The 24,481-nt window shown below is 49.0% G+C and overlaps 2 protein-coding genes across 4 annotated transcripts in view; both read right to left on the bottom strand.

Annotated features, from left to right (window-relative positions):
- Positions 1-795: 795 nt before the first annotated feature.
- On the bottom strand, positions 796-17,986 carry AKAP8 (A-kinase anchoring protein 8). Of its 2 annotated transcripts, none has more exons than XM_061421795.1 (14): positions 17,774-17,986; positions 14,781-14,819; positions 13,329-13,361; positions 12,543-12,819; positions 11,609-12,092; positions 10,951-11,080; positions 10,661-10,707; positions 9,427-9,460; positions 7,483-7,570; positions 5,437-5,578; positions 4,974-5,067; positions 4,398-4,528; positions 3,145-3,240; positions 796-1,506 (listed from the first exon to the last, which is right to left on the bottom strand). In XM_061421795.1, the coding sequence occupies exons 1-14, from the start codon at positions 17,790-17,792 to the stop codon at positions 1,069-1,071; spliced, it is 2,052 nt and encodes a 683-aa protein (XP_061277779.1). In that variant the 5' UTR covers positions 17,793-17,986; the 3' UTR covers positions 796-1,068. The 2 variants fall into 2 exon arrangements, with proteins under 2 accessions (XP_061277779.1, XP_061277780.1); XM_061421796.1 differs by lacking the exon at positions 17,774-17,986 and adding an exon at positions 17,079-17,747.
- Positions 17,987-18,171: 185 nt separating this feature from the next.
- AKAP8L (A-kinase anchoring protein 8 like) overlaps positions 18,172-24,481 on the bottom strand; it is a 32,020-nt gene continuing 25,710 nt past the window's right edge. For both annotated transcript variants that reach the window (XM_061421797.1, XM_061421798.1), the window contains exons 13-14: positions 18,648-18,743; positions 18,172-18,557 (exon numbers count right to left, since the gene is read on the bottom strand). In XM_061421797.1, coding sequence (XP_061277781.1) covers positions 18,249-18,557; positions 18,648-18,743 — 405 coding nt within the window. In that variant the 3' untranslated portion in view covers positions 18,172-18,248. The remainder of the gene's footprint in view (positions 18,558-18,647; positions 18,744-24,481) is intronic.

Raw genomic sequence — 24,481 nt, 5'->3', positions numbered from 1 at the left:
TGCTCTCTTTTCTATCACCTCTTTTCTAATAACGTCCCGCTGGCCAGTGCCTTCCTAAGTGTGACAGCTCAAAGGCTTACAGGAAAACAGACCCAGCAGTACCATTTCAAAAGGGCGGTTATCTTCCAGTTCTTTTGATTATATGAAAGTGTAACTGTTGCTTACTAACCTTCAACACATGCTAGCTTTTCTTTCTTACAGATTCAGAAACTTCCAAAGGAATATTTATCTAAAATAAAATGTTTATTCACTTTCCACAGATAGGTATCTCTATGGCAATTTATATTGATTTTCCATTCACAAGACATCAAATTTTCTTTTTAAATATATTTAAGTAAAAGTAACTCAATTTAAAGAAAAACAAGAAACCCTGAAGTAATGCAGAGGTGGGTCACAAATGAGGTAAAACATTGCAAAGGTGATTCACCAAGGACTAAAAGTTGGGAAACAATGCCCCAAGCAAAATATCCTCATTCTTGAGGGTAAGTAGGTGTGCTTCCAGTGGTTCACGTGTAAGATTCTTCAGGCCTTTGAGAATTCACTGACGTGACAGAATCAAATCACATGTTACCAAGATTCTGCTGCCTCTTGTGAAGGAGGACCACACACCACACAGTGCACCACAAAAGCAGAGATCAAAAACCGAAGCCAAAGTAAATTCTTGAAACTTTAACAAAAACAGTAAAAGCTTTATAAAGCAAGATACATCCTAGTATTGAACTGCTCCCAGACCAAAAAATAAAAAGGGGTGCATTCAGCCAGTGGCTGTATTTAACAAGCAAAGTATCAGCAAGGTCTAATTATCCAACTTTTATTATTCCAACTATCATGTAAAGAGAGATGTCACAGCCACTTGGGGGAATGTACAACTTTTACAGCCTTCACACCAAGGCAGAAAGCCACACGACTCTTTGAGACAAGCCTGTGAGGTACACTTTTCTGAAGGAAATGGCTGTGTCTCTTTGCCAAAATAATATTCCAGTATCACATACCCTAGTACTACTTACAAACCAAAGGAGAGAGAATAATGCATTATATAACATATCCCTTGAAACAGGGAAAGAAGGATCATTCTGTGGGAACAGCATCTTTGGACTCTGCATCAGTCTGTTCCACTGTGGCTTCTGCAGCAGCTGTGGCTGTCACGGTGCTTTCTGACTCTGCTGCCATGGCCTCCACTTCGACTCCAGCCTCCGCAGCTTCACCTGCAGCTTCTCCGTCAGTGCTGCCCTTCCCAGGCGCCACTCTGCAGGGAGTCTCTGCTTCGGGGTAGGGACTACTGGTGGCTTCGGACGTGTCTGTGGGGCCGTCCCGTTCGGCCGGCATCTCCCCACTTTCTGGAGCAGGAGCGTCCTCACCATCCACTGCCCTCACTGCTGCCGTAACCACCTCAGCCAAGACCTGGGCTGCCACCTCCTCAGGGGTCTCCTCCTTATCCTCACTTCCTAAAGGCTCATCTCCTTCTATTTCTGCATCACCAGCTTCACTGGTGAAAGGGTCTTCACCCTGGCCAAGAAGAGGAAACCCAGGTTAGTGCGGTCTAAACAACTGTCCAAACGAGAGACTGAGGCTCAGGCTGCTGGGAGTTCATGTTTTCATGATGGGCAGAGTCAATAAGAGAAACATTTTAAATCACATCAAGTGAGTCCATCCTACACATGCTCAGAAAAAAACATCTCAGAAAAGCTTCATGAGCACTATTTTGCACTTGTTATTCAAGCATACAATGATGAGGAAAGGTTTAAAAAGTCATAGATATTCTTAACCCAATTAAAAAAAAAAACCCAAAACCCCAAACCTCATTTTAACAGGAAGTTCAGGCTTTTTTTTTTTTTTAATGTGGACCATTTTTAAAGTTTTTATTGAATCTAACACAATACTACTTCTCTTTTGTATTTTGATTTTTTGGCCACGTGGCATGTAGGATCTTAGTTCTCTGACCTGGGATCAAACTAGCATCCCTTGCACTGGAAGGCATATTCTTCATCACTGGACCACCAGGAAAAGTCCCAAGGCTCTTTCTAAAGTTTCATTTAAGCACACAGCCCAGGCATGAAGGTTACCCCCATTTTACAGTGAAGAAAATGAGACTTACTAAACAGTACCACTAGCAGATCAGAAAATGTTTTAAAATACAGTGTTTAGGACTTTCCTGGCAGTCCAGTGGTTAAGACTCCTAGCTTCCACTACAGGGGACGTGCGTTCGATCCCTGGTTGGGGAAACTAAGATCCCACATACCAAAAAAATAATGGTGTGTAGGGAGTTCCCTGGTGGCCTCACGCTTAGGATTCTGAGCTTTCACTGCCACGGCCTGGATTCACTCCTGGTCAGGGAACTGAGATTCCAGAAGCTATGAGGTAGGGCCAAAACGAAACCAAGTATTTAGAAGCTTGAGTTAACAGCTGACTCCAGAAACTTTAAGTCTGTCTAAGCCTCAAGGTAAAACACTGACCAGTCCTGGTTCTTACACTGGTTGTTTAAATTCTATCCCTTTACGGATGAAATGAATCTTCAAATACTGAAGCAATTAATAACTGAGAGGAGGGCAAACACGTCCCAGTCAGGTTATGCTGAATCTTAACTGCCAGCCCCAAACGTTGAAGTCGTGGGTCTGAGCACTTAGCAAAATGGGCTTCCGAAGGAGGAACCAGAGACTCTTCCAACCAGACTCCTCTCCAGGGTATCCTCCTTGGGATTTTTTTTTTATTACTCTGCTCCTGATACCATGGCACTGCTAGCTCTTCCCTCTTCCTTGTTCCCCATCTTACGGTTGTCTCTGCTAGCAAAAATATGTTTTAGCATCTACATGAAGAATTATCATCTACTTCGTTTTTTTGTTTTGTTGTAAACATTTCACCATCATTTGGGTTGCTATTTTATGAAGAGACAGTCATGGTGATAGTCAGCACTACTGCACAGATTAATCAAGCAGGACCATTTCCCAGAGTTCCCAGACAAGCACTGAGTCTCAGGGAATGCACAGTTGTGGAATCTCCAAGCCTGATACATTCCAACATCTCTCAATTCTTCAAAAGACTCAGAAATGCTAAACACTGCACTTTGGATAGAATTCCAAACCCAGAGAGTTAGTTCATCCTCCATTTCCAAAGCTTTTCCCATCTACTGGACTCTGAAGCACAAACCTTGAGGTATTTTTCCAGCATCTTCACTATATGTCTGTTGTTCAAAACACTCTTAGCCACATGGAGACTTGTTTTCTTGAACTGTTCAGCAGCCAACTACAAAGGGAATCAAACATGAGTTTTTAAAAATGGTGTGCACAGAGGAGCGAGAGAATAAACCAGCCTGGGTACACTGAGTTGTTCTGAGATTCGTCCTATGCAACTAAAATCTTTCTTCAGTATGGCAAGTCCCCAAGTGCTGGACTCCAATAATAAAAGCAAGCAAGCACTGGAGAAGAATCAGAACTGAGTCTGTGAAATAGTGGGGATAAGTCTGAGACCTTAAAAAGCGCAGGCACACCACTGATGTCCAAGTACCACACGTACAAGCAAGGAAGAAATAAAAACATTTACAGATCAGAAGCTATGTGGACTCAGTAGGGGAGAAGGCCAAGCTTTTTCTTTTCAGTTTTCTGAGTTATTCTGACTTTACAAGTAAATTCTATAGGAAAAGTCTGAATGCTGCAAACATTTGACTGTTTTAGAGCCTAACTCAGATGATAATCCCTTGTTTGTACAGTGGTTTTTGTCTGGTCTTTAGTAATACCAGGAGATGATGGGCAGCCAGGTAGCTCCAATCTGGTAGTCAGGTAAACTAACCACAAAGATGCTAAACCAGGGCTTGGCAAGCTAGAGCCTGCAGGCCAGATGCGGCCACACCCATTCCCTTTACTTAAGGCCTGTGGCCATTTCTGCCCATTAGCCACAGACTTGAGGATTAACAAGTTAAGGCAGGGACCTGATGGCTGGCAAAGCTAAAAATATTTACAGTTTGACCCTTTATTTAAAAACAACAACAACCACCTGCCAATACTCTGGCATTTAGCCTCAGGCCCCATCAGCTAGTAAGGATCAAACCAATCCCTGACCCTGAGTCCTCCAGACCATTCTGCTCTGAGTGGTCCTCAGCCTCAGCTTGTAAGAAATCCAGTTTTTCAGCAACTGGGGAATTTACTCATGTGACTTACAGGGAATATTCTCAACCTGGGAAAATTTCCAGCTACTGTGTTTAGTCAATCTTAAGCAACACATTTTCCTCACATTTTAATAGAAACTGGGGTGCATGTTACAATCACTTCATGAAATGATGGACTTGATGGAATATGGCAAAAGCCCCTAAAGATGTTCACTTCCACATGAGACACACAAAGTTCTGAACCCCTCGCACTACAGCCAGGACTGCTTGCCCCACCCCACACCAGGGGGGCACTCACCCGGCGATTGTGATTGTGGTCAACAGAGTGCAGGTGCCGCTGGAGGAGCTGGGGCTGCGCCGGGATCAGCATGTCACAGGCCAGGCAGTGAGCAGCCTCTATTTTCTTGAAGAAGTGCTCCTGGCCAATCCCTGTTGACAACACCCCAGTCTTGTGGGATTTGGGTCGGCATCCAAGTGATGCTTCTCTCCCACTCACTCCCCATCAGGGCTCACATTTTCTCCCCATGGCCCTAAGGATTTAGTAAGGCCAGAATCTGAGACACGCATCACCTGCCCTCCAGCAGGTACATGGAGACAGAACACAAGGCCTCCGCACCTGGGAACTTTATTTTTAACTTTTCTCATCCTTCGGTCCTTTCTCTTCATGCTAAGCAGGAAAAACATCAGAGTGCTTAAATAGCACCCCAATAAGCTGCCTGTAGAACTGTCATCTACCTTAGGCCACACATGAAGGTCTCCTTCTCCTGGTAAGCGCCCCTCCCATTTGTCTTCACTTTGTCACATTTTCAGCCACTCTGACCTGGGCTCTGTGATCTGGACTAACACCCACCCTCCACCTCAGATCGTAACTCACCTTTGAAAGGATCTGGTTTTGGTTTTGTACTTTCCTTCTCCATCAGTTCCTGACGCCGTTTCTCAATTTTCTTATTTCTGTTTATAATGTATTCCTAGAGAGGTTGGGAGTGAATGAGGGGAGAATGAAATGAGGGGAGATGGCGCATGTGGGTATTTTTCCAACTGTACCAGCGGCAGCTCACCAAGGGTGGCTGCCAAGCCCACGGTGGGTGGTGACAGCCTTATCTCAGCTGTCTTATCTTATCTCAGGATTGGAAGACAGCCATCAGAGCAGCTCCATGGGCAGAATTAATGCGAACTACAATGAGTGGAGCTCTCACTGTCCTTCTGCCTCAGGGACCTGCATGCTGCTATTCTGGAAAAAGAAGTCTGGACCTAGTTTAGGCTTCCCTTCTCCGCCGGGGATTCAACACCTGCAGGATCACTGGGACACGCCGTGATGGAGGCTGAGTGTGATTTACCTGGAGGAATTCCACCGTCTTGTCAGGCAGCTTGGTACTTATAAAGCGCAGTGTCTCTTTGTGAAACTTGCTTTGCAAATGCTTCTGGATTTCTTCATCTTCAAAGCTACGGAACTTGCACACGGAACAAGCAAACTGAATCCTGGAGAAGGAAGACAAAACGAAAAGCAGTGTTGGAGATAACCAGCTTATCTCTGCATCAGAGTAACAGTTACTCCAAGCTTCTCCATATTAAGAATCAGAGTACAAAGAAGAAAAAAAAAAAGAATCAGAGTACAACCTTGCAAGTATTTCAGGAAAATGATTACTGTAGCACTTTACTACCATACCACTTTTTTTGGCCCAAAGAGGTGGAGACTTTTCAGAACTGTGGATTCCCTAAGTCTCTAGCCCATTGCTCTGAGGACCTAGAACCCAACTCCATAGCTTCTCAGATGTTTCTTTCTGCAGCCACTTGGAAGATACAAGACAACTGACCCCATTTAGTACCACAGAATTCCTGATGATCTCATAAAATTCAAAACTCACATGATCTCAGTTCGCCAATGGGACTCAACGGAAGGACACATGATACCTAAGGATGAAAACTGAGGTTTCTTCGTTGTGTGCTTTCAAAATCTCACCAGATACATACATGCCGTATGACCAGGTGAGAGCACCCTACAGACAGACTCCCAAACACCCAGAGCTGGGTGTTGCTTCCCTCAGCTCTGCTCCTCATGGGTCTAAGAGCAGAGGCCCTGTGCCACTCAGGAATCCTCCTCTGCCAAATCAGAGTTCTGCTGGACAAGTGCCACAAGACAGCCTTGCCTTTGCAGATACCCCCGAAAGAGGAGTGAAGAGGAAAATCTCCTGGGTCCTGTGTGCACAACTGTCAGGAAGCCACCAAATAAATACAGGGTTCCCGGTTCTCTGCTGCATCTTGACCTCCCCTGTGACAGCTTCTCCAATGTTTTTGAGGATCATTAGTCACTAAGGCAGTCTAAGTGAAAGTCGCTCAGTCGTGTCTGACTGTTTGCGACCCCATGGACTGTCCCTGGAATTCTCCAGGCCAGAATACTGGAGTGGGTAGTCTTTCCCTCTCCAGGGGATCTTCCCAACCCAGGCATCAAACCCAGGTCTCCTGCATTGTGGGCGGATTCTTTACCAGCTGAGCCACAAGGGAAGCCCAGGGCAGTCTAAAGATTCCTTTAAAATTAATCTCAATTCCCATGTGGCATGAAAACAGATCTAGAATGACTGTCATTTTTATTCATCTGTTTAAAGATAAGATTTCAGTGAATTCTGCAATACTTGGAACTCCTCCTTCCCCGCTTTCCAGCCTCTACTGTTTGTTCTTTTGCTAAGTGTTACTTGCACAGGAAAACCATTATCCCCATTTGAGCCTTAAGGGCAAGGATTTCCTCTCAAGTCTTCAAGAGAACCTGCGCACAGGGAAGTAGCCAGCTTGGTCAAGGCCTCATCAACCATGTACTCCAGTGGTTTATGAGGAGAGGTGCAGTGTGCTCATACCAATGCCCTTTGCGGTTTGCACTGCTGCTTTTAAATCTTGAAGTTTGACTTCTATACATGTCAAACTCCACAAGTGGTTTGGATTTATATGGACAAGGCACCCAGAACACCTTGGCAGCTTGGCTAAATACACTTCACCTGTCTGGGATGACAGCCAAGAGACAAGGGAACTCCTCACAGGCCTGCAGGAGGGCAAGCAACACCAACAAGGATAAGACTCAGTATGTTTCCCAAGTTTTGTCTCCCATTGACCTGACAAGGCTTTCCTGACACACACCCAGAGTCAGATGGTAGGCTGCTGGACTGGAAAAGCAAGATAGGGAAGGACACAGACAGCAGGTGGGCCGTAGTATGAGTGGGGTGGGCAGGCCGTGTCTCCCCAGCTCATCCCAACCTTATCAGGCCCTGAGGGGTGGGTGGGGGGGTTGGAAATGAGGTGACGAGGCCCCTCACCCCCAACACTACGGAGTGAAGACAGATGCGCTCAGGAGAGCCTTGACTATGCTCACCTCATCTGCCTCCTCACCTCCTCACCTGTCAGCTGCTCGGTCTCGCATCCTGTCTCTCCTCCTCTGCTTTTCCCTTCTCTTCTTCACTTCATCGTCTTCGTCGTCCTTCTCTCCTGCAACAGAGAAGTCCCTTCCAGACCCTCTGAGGAGCCTGTAGAGGTGCTGAGCACCAGGGCTTTGACGGGGGCCACAGCTGTGCCACCATACCCCATGCCCTGCTGTGCCCTCCACGCATGGCAGGGTCAGGACACCCTGAGGCAGCAAGGGGCTGTCAAAGGCTCCCAAAAGGAGTGGGCCTTTGATGAGAACCCTGAGCAGTTCCCAGGGGAGTCACATCACTCCCCCCCCAGGGCCTGATAAGGTTGGGATGGGCCAGGGACACGGCCCGCCCACCCCACTCACACTACGGCCCACTTGCTCTGTCCTTCCTTATGTTGCTTTTCCGGTCCAGCACCCTACCATTGGGTCTTCTCCCAATGTTACTTAAGGAGACAGAAGCGATTCTCCCCAGGCAGCAGCTGGACGGCCTCAGAGAGTGACGCCAGCCACTCTGCCGCCCTCTGTCCCACTGCCAGGTGGGCTATGACAGCCGTCCTGCCAGCCTCCTCTGAGCTAGGGCCTCAGCAGGTCTGACAATCCCTGCTGGCCCAGACTCTACCTCCCACTCACAAGAACCATCAATCTCTGGCTTTCCCAGCGATATGCAGGAAGCAATCCCAGAAATAAAAATGGGAAGAGACCAAACGGTCCTCCGTCCACCCCATGGGGCCAGCGCGGGAGCTCCGGAGAGAGCCGTGCAGCCCAGAGGTGCAGCCTGGGCCAGGCTGCCTCACCGTGGCTCAGGGCCAGGGCCGGATGCTGAAACAAGGTTGGATAAGCATCTGAACTGTAACCCCTACCCCTGATGCCAGTCACGAGACTGTCCCACGAAGATGGCGACCGGCGTGCGCTGCTCAGAAGCCTCTCAAAAGGGCGTGTGGGATTTTTGGCAAGAGATCACTGCCTGAAACTATTACTGCTGTTTAATAGCAAAGTCATCCCGGGCAGGCAGCAGGACCTGTGCGCAATAAACATGTCACCTTTGCTTTAGCATTTACCCCGCTGCACGAGCCGCTAAATGCTCTGTGGTCCCATGCTATGGATGTAATCGCTTCAATAAACAGGGCAGGAGGACCTCAGAGGGTTGGCTAAACCTGAACATGTAAGAGAAGGAGCATCTAAGTCAGGGCCTTCATAATTAATGGGAGCAGCCTGTGCGAAACCAGCTATGGACATACCCACGGGAACAGGAGAGAAACAAGTGGCTGCCTCTCCACACCCCTCCTAAAGGGCTCAACGTTCCTCTGTTCTTGCCACTCATTTGTGACTCTTAAGTCTCTCACACTGGAACTGCTGGGGCCTGCTGAGCAGTGCCTGCCTCTGGAGGATCCAGGCCCCCCACCCCCTGCGCCCCTCCCAGGCAGGCATCTGATCTCTGCCCCACACTGTGCCAGTGTCCCCACCACAGAGGCCAGAAGCACGGCCCTGGCCTGGCAAGCAAGGGGGCTGTGGACAGAATGAAGCCCAGGAGCAAACAGTACAGGGACCTGCACTGGCCAAAGGGGGAACAGAGAAGACAGGCTGGAGGGTGCCTTTTCTCTTCTCTTTTGCATTTCTGAGACTCTCTCCTCCCTACCACTTCAAGCTACTGCAGACACCCAGCGATGAGTTCCCCCTGCCTCCAGGGCCTGCATTGAGTGAGGCAAACAGACCCATTTCCAGCAAGTGTTGCTGCAAACACCAAGGCAAAGCCTCAGAGTGAGTGGCAAGGCCAAGGCCCACCTGGCAGCCACGGCCCCTCTTCTGCCCTGAGTCTCCAGCCCCTCCTCCAACCTTGCTCAGAAGCCCAGCTCAGCTGGGTATCAGGCAGTGAGTACAGGGCAGCTGGGCAGACACAAGAAAGCTCAAAGGGATGCTGGGGGATGCCTACCTCTCTGTCTCCCGGAGTCAAAGGATTCGTCCTCCTGAAAAAGGGCACAAAGGCACAATGTGAGGTGGAATTTTTAGAGCTCTCCACAAGCAGCCAAGCCCCCTGCCACCAGGAACACAGCCACAGCGCGTCAGGACAAGTCCCAGGGCCACGGGATGGGGCCTGAGCGTCCTGCCACTAGTCCTGCTTGCCTTCTGAGGCTCTGTGCTAACAACTAACTTGCTTTTTTTAAATTAAAGACACAGACTAGCTTTCAGTTCTTTCTAAATCTAGAGAACTGCTGCTGCTGCTGCTACAGGCATGTCCGCCTCTGTGTGACCCCGTGGACGGCAGCCCACCAGGCTCCTACCTCTGGCAAATGCACACCTCTGCACATGGGATACCCAAAGTGCATCCATCAACAATGTCGAGAAACCCCGATTTGTAGAAAAAGCTAGTCCTAGCACTCTTTCCTGAAAATGGGCTTTATGACATTTCCCAGCTACATTTACATCTACCAAAAATGATAACGAGTCAGGTATAGATAAAAACTCATATAACTGAACCCAGTTCTTAGACATCAAGCTGATATACAGATCTATCAGCAGGTATACAGAAATTCCCAGACTCAACATCTAAACAATCTAGACAAGGGACAAGCAAGATAATCAGAGGAGCTGAAAAGTCACTGTACCCAGGGCCTTCCTCCCCGCCCCTAACCTCATCTGATCATCAGAAGCCCCGGGATGAAGCTTCACACGCCCAGATTTCCTGTCCTGCCCCAGACTTGGATTAGAGTTTGCAGGAGGCAGCAAAGGCTTGCACCCCAGGTACTTGTGCCTGGTCCTGGCTAAGAGCCAGCCTCTGACACCCATCTCCCATGACTGGTTTTAAGAGCTGAAGGACAGGGATACAACTCAGCACCAGCATAGAGCTGGTAAGTAAATGAGTCTTCAGTGCCTATTTGAAAGCCTCAGCCTACGTGGCCACTGCAGTTACCATGTGGCAGCCAGGCACATCACTGTGAGGACCTAGGAATGGCTGGGGAGAGGGCTGGGAACGTTTTCAGGAAAACAAGGATTGTTTCAAGTGGAAAACTCTCAGAAACCGAGCTGCAAGTCTGATTATTAAATTGACTCATAAGGTGGAGTTGAATCTACCACAGCAGCTGTTCCTGCCTCTCTGTGAGGAAGACACTAAAGGAAGAAATCCCACACTAGAGACACTGGAGGTTGATCGGTAAAGGCGAACTTACACCCCTGAATTCTTCATCTCCTGATCGGAAGTCACCAGCTCCATCATCTACCAAACACAAAGGAATAAAGAAAGTCAGCCCCTGGCAGTGGGCCCACTCCCTGTTTTCACTTCCCAAACTCACTGTCCAGAGTGACTGTGCTCATCCTGACTACAGTGGGGACTGTGGCACTGCGAGTGACACACGTCATTGAGTTCCCCTGTGTGCGCTGTCCAGACAGGCAGGCAGAACACCAAACATGCAGCTGACCCATCTTATACCCACCCTGGCCTACTGGCCCTAGGGCATACCGTTTTCAGAAAAATCTCCCTCACTGTCAGCTCGAGCTTGTTTGGTGTCAGGCTCGTCATAAATCTGCAGCTGCTTCCGTTTCCTGCCCAAGCTTTCTGGACCACAGCGATTGAACCCTCTCCGCCGAGGCTACAAAGAGAAGCACACTCCCATGTATTGCTTACTCTGATGGTCCCCATTTGTCCCCAGAGCAATGAAGAACAAAGGGATTGTCAGGTCAGAGAGCAAGGGCAAAAAAGGTCTTTCAGAAAGCAAAGGAAGACACCATAGTTGGAACCTCTCCCACCCTCACCCCCCCGCCGAAACACAAAAACTTTATGCTGAGTGAAAGAAGCTGGACACAAAAGGCCACGTATTACATGACTGCCTTCATATGAAATGTCCAGAAGGACATCTAGAGAGACAAAAGCTAGATTAACTGTTGCCATGCATTGAGGGAGAGAAGAGGAAACGACAGGTTTCTTTCTGGGATGATGGAAACACTCTTAATTACATAATAGTGAAAAATGAAGGTTGCACAACTCTGCACATTTTCACTAGAAGTTGAACTGCACTTTAAAAAAGTGACATAAGGTCTCGGAAGATCTCTAAAATACTTTAAAGATAAACATATAAAAAAACACAAACAAGGCAGGTTAGAGCTTGGCAAAGGCTTACCTGATCTCTTATCCGGGTCTGTGACCGGCCACATCCATAGGGCACAGAGTTGTCATAACCACCTGCCCCCTGCATGCCCATCATGCCAAAGTCAGGGGCCATGGACTGGGAGAAGAGGGAAGGTGGGGGCCTGCTGGGGGAGGGGCCTCCAAGGCCCCGCCCACCCACATAGTTCATCTCTGTCCACGGAGTAGAAAGAGGCTCAGAGGTGGCTGCAGGTGGCATGAAGGGGTCACTGCGCATAAATGTGCTGGGGTTGCTCCGGTCCTGGAAGCGGCCCTGGCCGCGGCCCCGCATGAAGCCATCGAGGGAGCCCCGCTCACGGGTTGGGTCCCGGCAGTCACTGTACTGACCACCAAAGCCACCATTGCGATTGGGCCCCAGGTCAAAGTCATAGTCGTAGCTGTAGCTGGGGCGGTAGGGATTGTGCTCAGGCAGGCAAGGCCTGGAATCATAGGACTCAAACGACTGGAAGCGAAAGGAGCTGCAAAGAAAGCACAACCCATCACCACACTGTCCAGGCACGATCTCAACGCCTCCTGCAAAGCACACCTCCCTACATTCAGAGCAGCAAAACCAAACTGCCATGCACCCCTCTGAGATGCTCACAAAGTAAAACATACTGAATCCCTCTGAAACACCACTGAACAAGGGGAGTGAAACCCTGGCCGCAGGAACAGGGAGAAGATGCTGGGTGCCTGATGCAGAAGTAAGGGGTCTTACATAGTTGAGCTAACGGGCATGCCCTAAGGCCCACCACCCAGGAAACCAGCAAGTCCTACCAAATGCCTCTGCCCCAACAAAGGCTCAACTTATCTGCCCTACACTGAGGAGGGAGCTGGGGAAGAGCCCTCCCAGGACGAGCAGGTGCCCACTTCCTCTATACAAAGCGGGGCACGTGGGACCCCGGGGAAGGACTCAGGTCTATAATCACCTCTCCCGGTCCTGCATGCCCTCCCCACCGCTGCTGCTCCCGCCCCTTCCTCCTTCCTTGGACATCATGTCCAAACGCTGGTTGATCTTGGCGATGAGGGAGTCAGAACTGTCAGTGCATGGTTCTGGGCCGTAAGAAGCCATGTGCATGGCAGGGCCCCCAGGCGCCAGGCCGTCGCTGGCCTTGGTGGCCTCCCATGAGGCTGGGCCGTAGCTGTAAGTTGCTCCTGTGGTGACGCTGGTGTTCTGGGCACCATAGTAATTGTAGTTTTCATAACCTGATGGAGGGAGGAAGAGCTAAGTCAGATCTCAGCAGCTACAAGACCAGTCCCTGGGGGACAAGTCAGGCAAGGAGCACCCACTGCCTGTGAAGAAGGAAAAGGGTCCTGGGATCAAGGGCTACTGCCCCTGCCCCAGCACTGCACACGTCACCTGCCAACAGGCGGCAGGAGGGCACGGCCTCAACTCTGAGCAGTGGGTTTTTTATACCGAATCATAGGACTTGCTTCTCATCCAAAGCCAGAGAGCCCAGGAGCTGGCAGTTGGAAGACTGATGGACCCACCAAAGAACAGACCACCACCACAACCCTCCCTACCCGCTACCTCCAGTAAGCTCCCTCGGAGGCCTGCCCCCAGCACTCCCCCATATCTCAGATCCAGTCTGCTGAGCCTTCAGGACAACTGTGAGCACACCAAGGATGGGAGATGGGGGTCCCTGCACCCCAGCCCCTCTAGGTAGCTGGTCAGAGGCCTACTTACCCACCCACAGACCCCTAGAAGGGCTTACCTTGCCAGCTGGCCACACCAGTTCCATATGTACCTTAAATTAGAAGAAACAAAAACATACAAGATGTCGGTTTACAAAACGAAGGCATGTAAGACCTAGTTCCACACCCCAACCCCAGCCCCAGCCCAGACACTGAAGGACGGTTGTCACCTTACTCCACCATCCACAGGGCCAGAGCCGGGGGTGGCTAGGTCAGTGCTGCAAGGAGGCCCCCTTGGTTGCCCACTGAGGTCAGGAAAGGTGCGGTCCACTAGCTGTAAAACTCACTTCCTACAGAAATGCTCAGCTAAGCATAACCAGGGCATCTCTCCTAAGTAAGCTGTCCTTTAGGGCAACAGAAAGGACACTACAGTCTTTTCCCAGGAAGCTTGTCCAGCGTGGGCGAGCAGCGAAGAGGCTGCCAGGCCAGGTCCCCAGGCAGAGCTGTTCTAAAGTGCCAGTTTTCACCCGGCGCCAGATCTAAGGCACCGCCAACAGCATGGAGTGCACTGGTGGAGAATCATGTCCCCAGCTCAACTGAGCAGGGACACTGTGTGCCTGAGCAACACAGAAGGCCTCCTGCTGGGAAACTAGGTGATAGGTGGAAAAGCGACTCAAAAGCGACCCTGCTGCCAGTGGGGCAAGGGCCAAGTCCCAGGCTCAGAAAACAAAGGAAACCTTCAACCAATCCCCTGGAACAAATGCTGGCAAAAAGCAGAAAACCTGGCCCACCAGAGAGCACATTCTAGTTCTTCGAACACACTAAGTACCATGATGAGGACTCCTGAGCAGCGTCCATGGACGGGCCCAGGGCCAAATCTAGTCCACAGCCCTGTTTTTGTAGGGCCCACAAGCTAAGAATGGGTTTTATGTTTTTAAACGAATACTCCATAAAATGCAAATTCTGACAAAGGACACATTTTCATATCTGTCAAAACTCACAAAACTGTGTAACAGAGTAAAAACTCATGTGAACTATAGACCATACATTGTATGAACACTGGCTTATAAACTGTAACACATTCTGCTAACTATAATAATTAGGGGAATTGTGCCTGGGTCGAAGATAGGCTGTGGGTGTGCATATGAAGTTCTATGTACTATCTGATCAATCCCATTAAGTCTACAACTACTGAAAAGTATTATTTATAAAAATCTTTGGTTATACCTTCAACTATTGACTTAAGATAGAACAACAGAAATTGTTAAAATAAAGACTGTTCGATGACATAATGGAAATCACATGGCATGCAAATCTCAGTGTCTTTATGTGAACATTACTGGCACAGAGTCCTACCTTCTTGTTTATAAACTGTCTATGGTGGCTTCTGCACTATAGAGACCATGTAGCCTGCAAAGTCAAAAAATTTACTATCTGGCCCTTTACAAAAAAGGCTTCCTGGTTCCAGCTATGTTCATGCTAGTGCTGGCGGGGGGTAGCCCATGCCTCCCTGACAAGCAGGTCTCACTTACCCTGGGTGTTGGTAGGTCCAGCACTCCACGCCCCATAACCTGTGAACATATTTGTGAGTTACAGTCATATTTCTCACACCAGAGAACAAGTGCTTCTGAGGAGCATAAAGGAATCTCCTTGAAGGGGATGAGTGCCACCCTTACAAGAAGGCAGCACAACCACAACAATGCCCCCCAAGTCACCCCACAGCTGGCTTTTGCATTATCACACTCCACCTGCCTGAGGTCAAAGCAGAAAAAAGAGGAGGAGGATGGGCCTCCGCGCCAGTTTGGTCCATCGCCTGCTGAGGGACCTTGACCTAAGCCTCAACCCACAACTGAGGAAGACACAGGACTAGCTACCAGCTCACTCACCATTAGGACATAGTCCCCACCCCCAGCCCCTCCAGCAGCCGTAAGAACCTCATAACTGGGAACAAACTTTGATTATCTGGAGCCAACAGCTGTGCCTCTATAGGCCTTGCTTCTTTTGACTCTGAACTCTCCAATGCTCCCCTGGGCCTTGAAGTCCCAGGGCTTCAGCCTGGTCCTGAGGCATCAGATGGCATTCCTCTCTGGTGGCTCCCCCGGCCCCTCCGGACACTCCCATGACAGCATCTATCTGGTCCCTCTTCATCTGTGTCTCCAGCCTGGCACTGAGCTGGGCGCAGGTAACCATTCACACCTGCTAAATGACTTCAACTCTGCAAAGCCTCCTCTCTCTCAAATACCTCCCTTCTCTCCTACCAGGACTGGAGTTGCTGCTGCTACTGCTAAGTCGCTTCAGTCGTGTCTGACTCTGTGCGACCCCATAGAAGGCAGCCCACCAGGCTCCGCTGTCCCCGGGATTCTCCAGGCAAGAACACTGGAGTGGGTTGCCATTTCCTTCTCCAATGCATGAAAGTGAAAAGTGAAAGTGAAGTCGCTCAGTCATGTCCGACTCTTAGCGACCCCATGGACTGCAGCCCACCAGGCTCCTCGGTCCATGGGATTTTCCAGCAAGAGTACTGGAGTAGGGTGCCATTGCCTTCTCCGACCAGGACTGGAGTAGGAAATGGCCACTCATGCCGGTACTCTTGCCTGGAAAATCCCATGGACAGAAAAGTCTCGTGGACTGCAGTGCATGGGGTTGCAAGAGCTGGACGTCAGTTAGCGACTGAGCACGAATGTTCTTACCAAGACAATCCAAACCATTAGATGAATGCCTACTGTATGCCCACACGAGACTGACACTCAGCTGGTGATCCCAGAATGCCATTCAGAGGGAGGTAGGGAGCTAAGGCTCAGATGTTATGGGACTTGAACTGAAGTCACCCTGCTGAAGGTTATCTCCCGTCACACAGATTTCCACGTCTATGCAGCAGAAAAGCAGAGTAGTGATTCTAATAGCAACTGACCAATTCTGTGGCACTGGTCTAACTAAGAAGCATAAACCGTTCACATAACCTCAAGACCCTTGAAATAGGTACTGTTCACTCTGTTGTACACAGGGGTTCCAGAGTATAAGTCACTTGCCCAAGAACATGTTAAGGAGCAGGAAGAGGAGGACCTGGACCCAGATCGAGGTGCCTCCGCTGGCCAAGGAGCAACTCTTAAACTGCAACAAGTCTTAAGAAATAAACAACTCTAGGTGGAAAAGCTACAGATTCTGGGAGGCCGTTGCACTTAAACCGAGCCTGAAAAGGTTTTTTGGTAGGTAGGAAGGGGAGCAGGGTGTAACCCCTCTAAGCTATGAGCACAGGTAAGGCAGGATTATTACTAGCTGAAAAGTCTGGTTAGGGAAGCAGGCAAAGAATGGTGAGATCCAGTCAGACTGCAGAAAAGACCGGAGAACCAGGCTGAACCACTCAACGACCTTGGAGCCACCCAAGCACACCAGGACATCAGGACCTTTCTGCTTCTCTGCAATTTCAGCTGCTGGCCTCCTGCTAATGCTGCCCTTTCAAAACACGCGCCTTCCCTGAAGCAGCCAAGATCTGATCGCCCGTGTCTGAACCTCACAAGCCCGGACAGAGATCCGCGCCGGGTCAAGCCCAGTCCTGCATATTCCAACTGTTCCCTGCAGGTAAACGCGGCTTCCAGCACGCAGCAAAGGCCTCCTAGGAGGCTCAGATTCCAGAGACAGAGCAGGTCGCTCGAGGTCCGTCCTGCCGCAGACCCTGAAATCCAAGTGGGTAAAGGGCACTTTCCACCTCACACAACCCCTCTGGCGTCTCCAGGCCACCACAGAAGACAACCTTTAGGAGAACCACCGTCTGTCACGACCCCAGAGCACAACGAGTTTCCAGGCTTTGATCAAGAAGGTACCCCGCATCTGACCCTCAGTATCTTGTCCCAGATGTGCTTGAGCCAGGTCCGCGACAGGCGCCCAGTGAGGCTAATCACTGCAGAGGCTGCACTAGGTCCCGCTGTCTGCACCGCCCGGCTGGCGGCAAGGGGTCGGAATCTGCGCAGCCCACACGGCCTTCGGGATCAGCGCCCCAGGCCTCCTGTGCCGTACGGAGGCCCCAGCCAACCCCGCAGGTTCCCAGACAGGCAGGCACGACAGCCCTGGAAGAGGCAGCGGTCTCGTCTCGGTCCCAAGCCACAGATCCCGTGCCCCACGAGTCCCGTCATGGCTCCGCCTCCCGGCGCCGCCATTTTGTGGCGTCTTCCAAAAGGGACACCGGGCCTGCGAGCGGCGGGGTTCGGCAGGGCCCGGCCGACCCAGCCGGGGCTGAAAAACTGAAACGACCCCGACTGCCTGAAGCGCCCCCCGAAGTCCGCCCCAGCGTCGGCCCGCCGAACTCGGCCAACGTCCTCAGGCCCCGTCGGCCAATCGCACGCAGCGCCCCGGGAACGACAGGGCCGAGGTCCAATGAGCTGCGCGCGCGCGTCCCGGCCGCCTCTCCGCAAAACCAAACTGCGGTAACCGCGCTCGGGTGTAGTCTCCGGCCCGCGGCCCCCTGCACCGCGTCGGAACTGTGCCCGGACACTACCTTCCCGCCCCACCCCGCAGAGTCGCCCACACCAACCTCCGTAGCCCTGATCCATGTCTTCAGCTCCGCCCGCCAAGCAGCTCCTTTTTCTAGGCTACCACAGGACGCATGCGCTCAACGCACTTCCCGCCGTCCTCTACTGGTAGACCAGGCGCATACGTCACCCCTGTTACGCGATACCATTGGTCGTAGTTCACGGCGGGCCCTCCTTTACCACCCCGGCTGGCCTTCCGGTTGTTCCGGGTCGGTGTTCGTAGCTTGCTAGTTTTGCTCCTGTGCTAAGTGCCTCACCGCTCGCAGGCGTATCCCTTCTCGCCGCCAATGCGCAGGCGTAACCCAACAGCCCCAGGTCCCACCCGCAGACACACAGCCCAGCGGTGAGGCCTGCACCCGCCCAGGTGGACCGTGCAGCACACAGACAAAAGACGACGAGGTGGGATGGGAAGAACTTTTATTAGACTCAGCTTCCAGCCTCGGCCCCGCGGGCCCCGCGGGCCCCGCCCGTCCCAAGTCATGGAGCGCCTCCTCCTCCCTCCTCCTCGTCGTCGTCAGCCTCCACGTCGAGGCCCGGGATGCCTCGGATCTGGCGCTCCAGCGCCCCGCCCAGTAGGGGCACGGCCTCCTCGTCCTCCTCCGGGGGCGGGGGCGGGGGCGCGGCACCGGGTACTGGCTCTGGAGGCACTGGGGGCTGCGCCGGCGCGGCCTCTGCACCCTCCGCGACCCCGGCCGCTTCGACCAGCGCCCCCTCATCAAGGGCACCTCCCTCGGCCTCCTCTTGTTCCTTCTCCTCCTCTGGGCTGTCAGTGAAAGGGTTCTCACCCTGCGGAGAGGGGCACGACATGAAGAAAGGGAGAACCCGCAGGGGTCACGGCTGGGGACTGGGCCGGCGTGCCAGGGGCGTGCACCTCACCTTCAGATAGCGCTCCAGCTTCTTACTGATTAGCTTGTTGTTTAGGATGCTGCGAGCCACCATGAGCGAGGACTTCTTAGACTGCTCCATCATGAGCTGCGGGCAAGGCAGGCAGGGCTGCAGAGGCTGACCCAGGCATTCCAAAGGAGCTTCCAACCCTCACACCGCCGGGTCGGGTAGAGCCCACACCCCCGCACACCTCTCCACCTCCACCTCGGGACCCAGCACTGCCAGTGACTACAACCAGACTGCCTTAGGTCTGTAACTGGACCCTTGAGTACAAGCGTGGGTTCACTCTACAAGCATGGAGCCACGACCAGATTTGATCTTTGCTCCAATGGTCCATCTTTCCACGCCATACTTAACTATAACTGATTAAAGTCATGTCTTTACAGCTGTACTGCAGCAATCTGATTTGCTTACATAAAAATTCATAAGCAGTGAACAAACATACTAAAAACCAAATGTGCAACTCCTAACAAGAGGGCAACTGCCCTAAAACACACACAACTCTGCAGGATAAACAGGGAGGATATAAAAGCAGGAAAAGAATGTCAAACAGTATGTTTAAGTGATATGAAAGTGTTAGTTGCTCAGTCGTCTCCAACTCGTTGCGACCCCATGGACTGTAGCCCCGTCAGGCTCCTCTATGGGATTCTCCGGACAAGAGTACTGGAGTAGGTTGCCATTCCCTTCTCCAGGGGATCTTACCCACCCAGGGACTGAAACCAGGTCTCCCACATTGCAGGCAGATTCTTTACGATCTGAGCCACCAGGGAAGCCCTTAAGTGATATACATCCTTTTAATCCATAAGATTCCCAAGATAAAGAATTATACCCTCAAATGTAAAGGTTGAAAAGAGAGACACTTACACTCTTGGTGAGAGGCTCAAGTGTTTATTTTCTTAAAAATCATTGTGATAGAACTCATTGGTAAAGATTCTGATGCTGTGAAAGATTGAGGGCGACAGAGGATGAGATGGTTGGATGGCATCACTTACGCAATGGACATGAGTCTGTGCAACTCCAGGAGATAGTAAAGGACAAGGAAGCCTAGCATGCTGCAGTCCATGAGGTCGCAAAGAGTTGGACATGACTCATCGACTGAACAATAATCAAAAGTAAAAATTTCTCTCAGCAATTCCTCCCGGGAGTCTAGCCTAAATTTAAAATTGGGAACATGCAAGCACACTGGCTGCAGAGGTGAAAAATTGGAAAGCAGCTTAGTGTTCTTCAGTGGAAAAGTGGTTACGTAAACCAGATGTTCACAACACCACCATGCAGTCTTAAAACAGGGCTTCTCTCTCCCCTGGCATAAGATGTGTGATGGGACAGAGTGCGGAGCATGCCAGTGTCTGGGGGGATTTACATCAAAATGCTACATGATTTTCTCCATGAGTGAAGGCAACTCTCACTTCCATCATTAACGCAAGTAATGGTAACCCAAGTATAAAGTCATAAACAGGAAAAAAAAAAAAAAAAGTAAAGCTATTTTTGGAGGGGTGGGGAAACTGACCTTTGGGACCTCTACTCAACCCTAGCCAATTCTTTACCTCGAATTTCAGAAAATCACTTCATTTGTCTGTTTCTATTCCCTTTCCCCACCTTCATCTTTTTTTCTTTTTTACTTGGGGAAAATAGTCCTCATGTATGCTTAAAATGAAACAAGTTAAAGATGCACAAAAGAAAACTGCCTACATACTGGTTTCCCCTGGTGGGGAATAAAAGGGATAACTGGTTCTAATCACAGGTGTAGTTGCGGGTACTTTAAACTCTGGAGCACTTACAAGGCTGTAGTAGAAATGGATATCCTGTGGGTATTATATGTTAAATCATGTGTTATCTGTGGAATACGCACTCTCAATGTGCACACCGTTGACTACAGCTACAGAAGTGTTCCTTTAGCTGTGACTCAATTTTCTCTGGATAAGGGCAGAAACGTGTCACATTCCATTATTTGTAAAGTCACCAGCTGTTTGCTTTCATCACTTTTGCTACACTCATGTTCTTTGTATTCAGGTAACTCAAGAACAAATATACAAATATGCAATAAAAGTGAATTGCTTGATATCTATTACTTCATGTATATCAAGCACAGCAATAAAACAAAAATCTCATATGTTTAAATTTCAGGGTTTTTGCTTGTGATTTTTTAAAAAATATACTTGCCTAACATGCATATGCTGTAAAAAAAAAAATAGTTAACATGGAAATAACTTGAGATGATGGCTTTGTTTAATGTCTTATAAGATTTTTATGAATAATCCAAATATAATGTGGAATAATTTTATGAATGGAAAAAAAAACTATGCACAATTAGGATACTACTACATCTTACTCGCTGACACACTATCTTTCGCCCTCTAGGTGCACAGACGGACACACCAGAATATCTCCCAACTGAGCAAACTTTAACATAGTTTTCAGATTTTTGCTATAATATCCAAATTAAGAATAAACTTAAATACTTCCATGCTAGTGTTTTTAATCCTACTAAACACGATCCCTACAGTGACAGTGCCTGAGTACTCTGCAAAAACACTGCAGGCTGTGCTTCTTCCACCTGTCCTAAGACAGTGGACTTGTCCCCGCCTCTCCATCAGCATTAGAGGTTACCACTGTTGAATGTCTTTCCTGTAGGGTGAGAGAAAAGAATGTATGCTGCCTTCCGTGGCATTTCCCTGCCCACCAGCGAATCCGATATGCACACTTGAGCTGTCTGTCCGGATTTCTATGAAGTCATTTCTTCCACGGTCTCCTGGTTTCCTAGCTTGTTCAGGAAGGCTTCCTTTAATGTCAAGGTCAACAATCTTCGAAATGTTCTTTTCCCCCCACATTTAAGATCTTGAGAATTTAATATATAGTATGAGGTAGGAGTCCAACTTTCCTTTCCAGAAATGTGTAAGATAAACCATTGTTTCCCCCCATCAAATTGACATGGAGGTCTACAGTCCCTTATCTGCAAATCTGAAATCCAAAAGGAAAAGTTTTTCTTCTAAAATTCATTTGGTGCAAATGATGAGCTGACATATTTTTATACCATCTTTATTTATCCTATCTAAACAAGTCACTTGAAGAATTGTTGATGGTTTAACTGCAAGGCACTTTCCCAGATTCTGCTGGCGATGTTGGCAATACTATCATGTAGCTGTTCTGAAATCTAAAAATTATTTTAAAAAACATTCAGGTTTCTGATAAGGGATCTGCAACTGACTTTAATACTGAGTTCCAAAACCAAAGCAAAGAGGGCTATTTCATTAGACTCTATTCTTTAAATCACTATGCCAGTATCACTTATTTTCAATTACAATGACTCTACATGAGTCATATATCTGTCACAGCAAGTCCCTGTACTCACTGACTGCTGTATAATTTTCCTGGCTATTAGACTTAACTCTGTCAATAGTAATACGGGAGGAACTGGTTTTTGTTTTGTTTTGCTATTAAACCTCCCATCTAAGAACTTACTACTTCCTTCCATTCACTGAGGCCTTGCTTGTTTCATATCCTTGAATTTAAGATCCCATACCTTTCTTCTTTACATTCCCAGTTATTTCACACATTTTGTGGTTATTGTGAATAGATGTTTCCTCATTTATGTTTCTAATTGGTTATTACTATTAGAATGGATAAGAACTACTACTACTTTGAAAGTGAAAGTCTTTCAGTTGTGACTCTGCAACCCCAGATTCTTTGCAACTATACAGTCCATGGAATTCTCCAGGCCAGAATACTGAAGTGGGTAACCTATCCTTTCTCCAGCAGATCTTCCCAACCCCAGAATTGAAGCCAGGTCTCCCACAATGCAGGCAGATTCTTTACCAGCTGAGCCACAAGGGAAGCCCAAGAATATTGGAGTGGGTAACCTATCCCTTCTCCAGCAGAGATTCCCAACCCCCAGAATCAAACCCAGGTCTCCTGGATTGCAGGTGGATTTTTCACCAGCTGAGCTATCAGGAAAGCCTACTTTTGGTATGTCCTAACCCTCTATGGGGTTGCAAAAAGTCGGACACTACTGAGCGACTTTCACACTTTTTTTTTCAACCCCTTACCAAATTCTATTAATTCTAAGAACACTTTTTTTTTTTTTTTGCTGGAATCATCAGCTTTTCTAGGAATATAATCACATTATTTGCACATAAACAGTTTTCATTTCCAGGACTTTATACTGATAATGTTGCTAATTTCTTATTGAACCATCCTTGTATTCCAGAAGCAAATTTTACTTATAGTGTGTTACGTATTTGACTCACCACTAGATTGATAACTAGGAATATTTTGGGAATCCCTGGTGGCTCAGTGGTAAAGAATATACCTGCAATGCAGGAGATGTGGGTTTGATCCTTGGGCCGGGAAGATCCCCTGGAGAAGGAAATGGCAACCCACTCCAATATTCTTACCCAGAGAATCCCATGGACAGAAAAGGCTAGTGGGCTACAGTTCGTGGGGTCGGGAAACTTGTATATGACTCAGCGACTAAACCACCAACCACCACATCAATGGATGAAAGTTTCATTTGCTTCACATCCTTGACAACATAATTTTACTTAGCACTTTTATTCTTCAATGAACTAATCTATAGTTTCATCTCATTATTATCCTTACCAGATTTTTGGAATTAAGGTTAAAAAGACTTCCTAAAGGAATTCCCTGGTGGTCCAGTGGTTCATTCACCTGCCAATGCAGGGGACATGGGTTTGATCCCTGGTCTGGGAACTAAGATCCCAAATGCCACAGGGAAACTAAGAGCATGTACCCTACAGCCTGTGCTTCACAACAAGAGAAGCCTGTGCAATGAGAAGCCCACGCACCGCAACTAAGAGAATAGGTTCTGCTCATCCCAACTATAGAAAGCCCATGACCAGCAATGAAGAAGCCCTGTACCTCAACGAAGACCCAGCGCAGCCAATATATAATAATTAAAAACAACAACAGCAATAATAACAAAAAGGCCTCCCTCTCTACTCTGCTATCACCATTGAGGGGTGTATCTTCCCAGAAGCAGGACTGTAAACATTTCTCATCTTGTCCCTAACTGCCTGCTGCTGAGGCTAAGTTCTGGGCAAATTCAGCTGAGAGGTGGGGCTCCCTCCTATCGAGCCCCACTCATGGAATGGAAGTTTAACACCATGCATTGCTCTAACCCTGGCTTGTTCGTAAGGCAGAGGCCCCATGCCTAGAGAGGCAAACCAAACCAACTTGACCAGAGGCTACAGCTGCCTCCACACCTCTTCTCTCCTTTTTTTTTTTTTTAAATATATATATTTATTTGGCTACACTGGGTCTTATTTGCAGCACGGAGGATCTTTAGTTGACGCATGTGGCATCTAATTCCCCAAGAGAGTTTGAACCCGAGCCCCCTGCACTGGGAGCGCTGAGTCTTTGCACCACCAGGGAAATCCCAAACCCTTCTCTTCTAAAGCAGCAGAGTCCAGAGTCTTGTCACCACTCCTAGCTCAGAAGCCTGGACTCAGGAGTTTTGCCTGAGGGAAAGGCAGACTTTAAAACTATGAGCTCCCAAATCTCTGCCCAAAGGAACTCCTTTTTTTAAAGTGTGGGGAGTTCAAAACTAAGGGCTCTCTCAAAACAATGGAGGGTGTGGAGAAAAGCAATTAAAAGGATGGTAGATATACTTCCCAGGTGGCATAGCAGTAAAGAATCCACCTGCCGATGCAGGGTGGGAGAGATCCCCTGGAGGAGGAAATGGTAACCACTCCAGTATTCCTGCCTGGAAAATTCCGTGGACAGAGAAGCCTGGTGGGCTACAGTCCATAGCGTCACAAAGAGTCGGACGCGACTGAGCTGAACTGAACTGAGCATGGATTTGATAAGCA

Source organism: Bos javanicus, chromosome 7 (genome assembly GCF_032452875.1).
Source record: "Bos javanicus breed banteng chromosome 7, ARS-OSU_banteng_1.0, whole genome shotgun sequence".
Lineage (NCBI taxonomy): Eukaryota > Metazoa > Chordata > Mammalia > Artiodactyla > Bovidae > Bos > Bos javanicus.
Note: the sequence above shows the minus strand (reverse complement) of the source record. Positions and strands in the feature narration are given on the sequence as shown.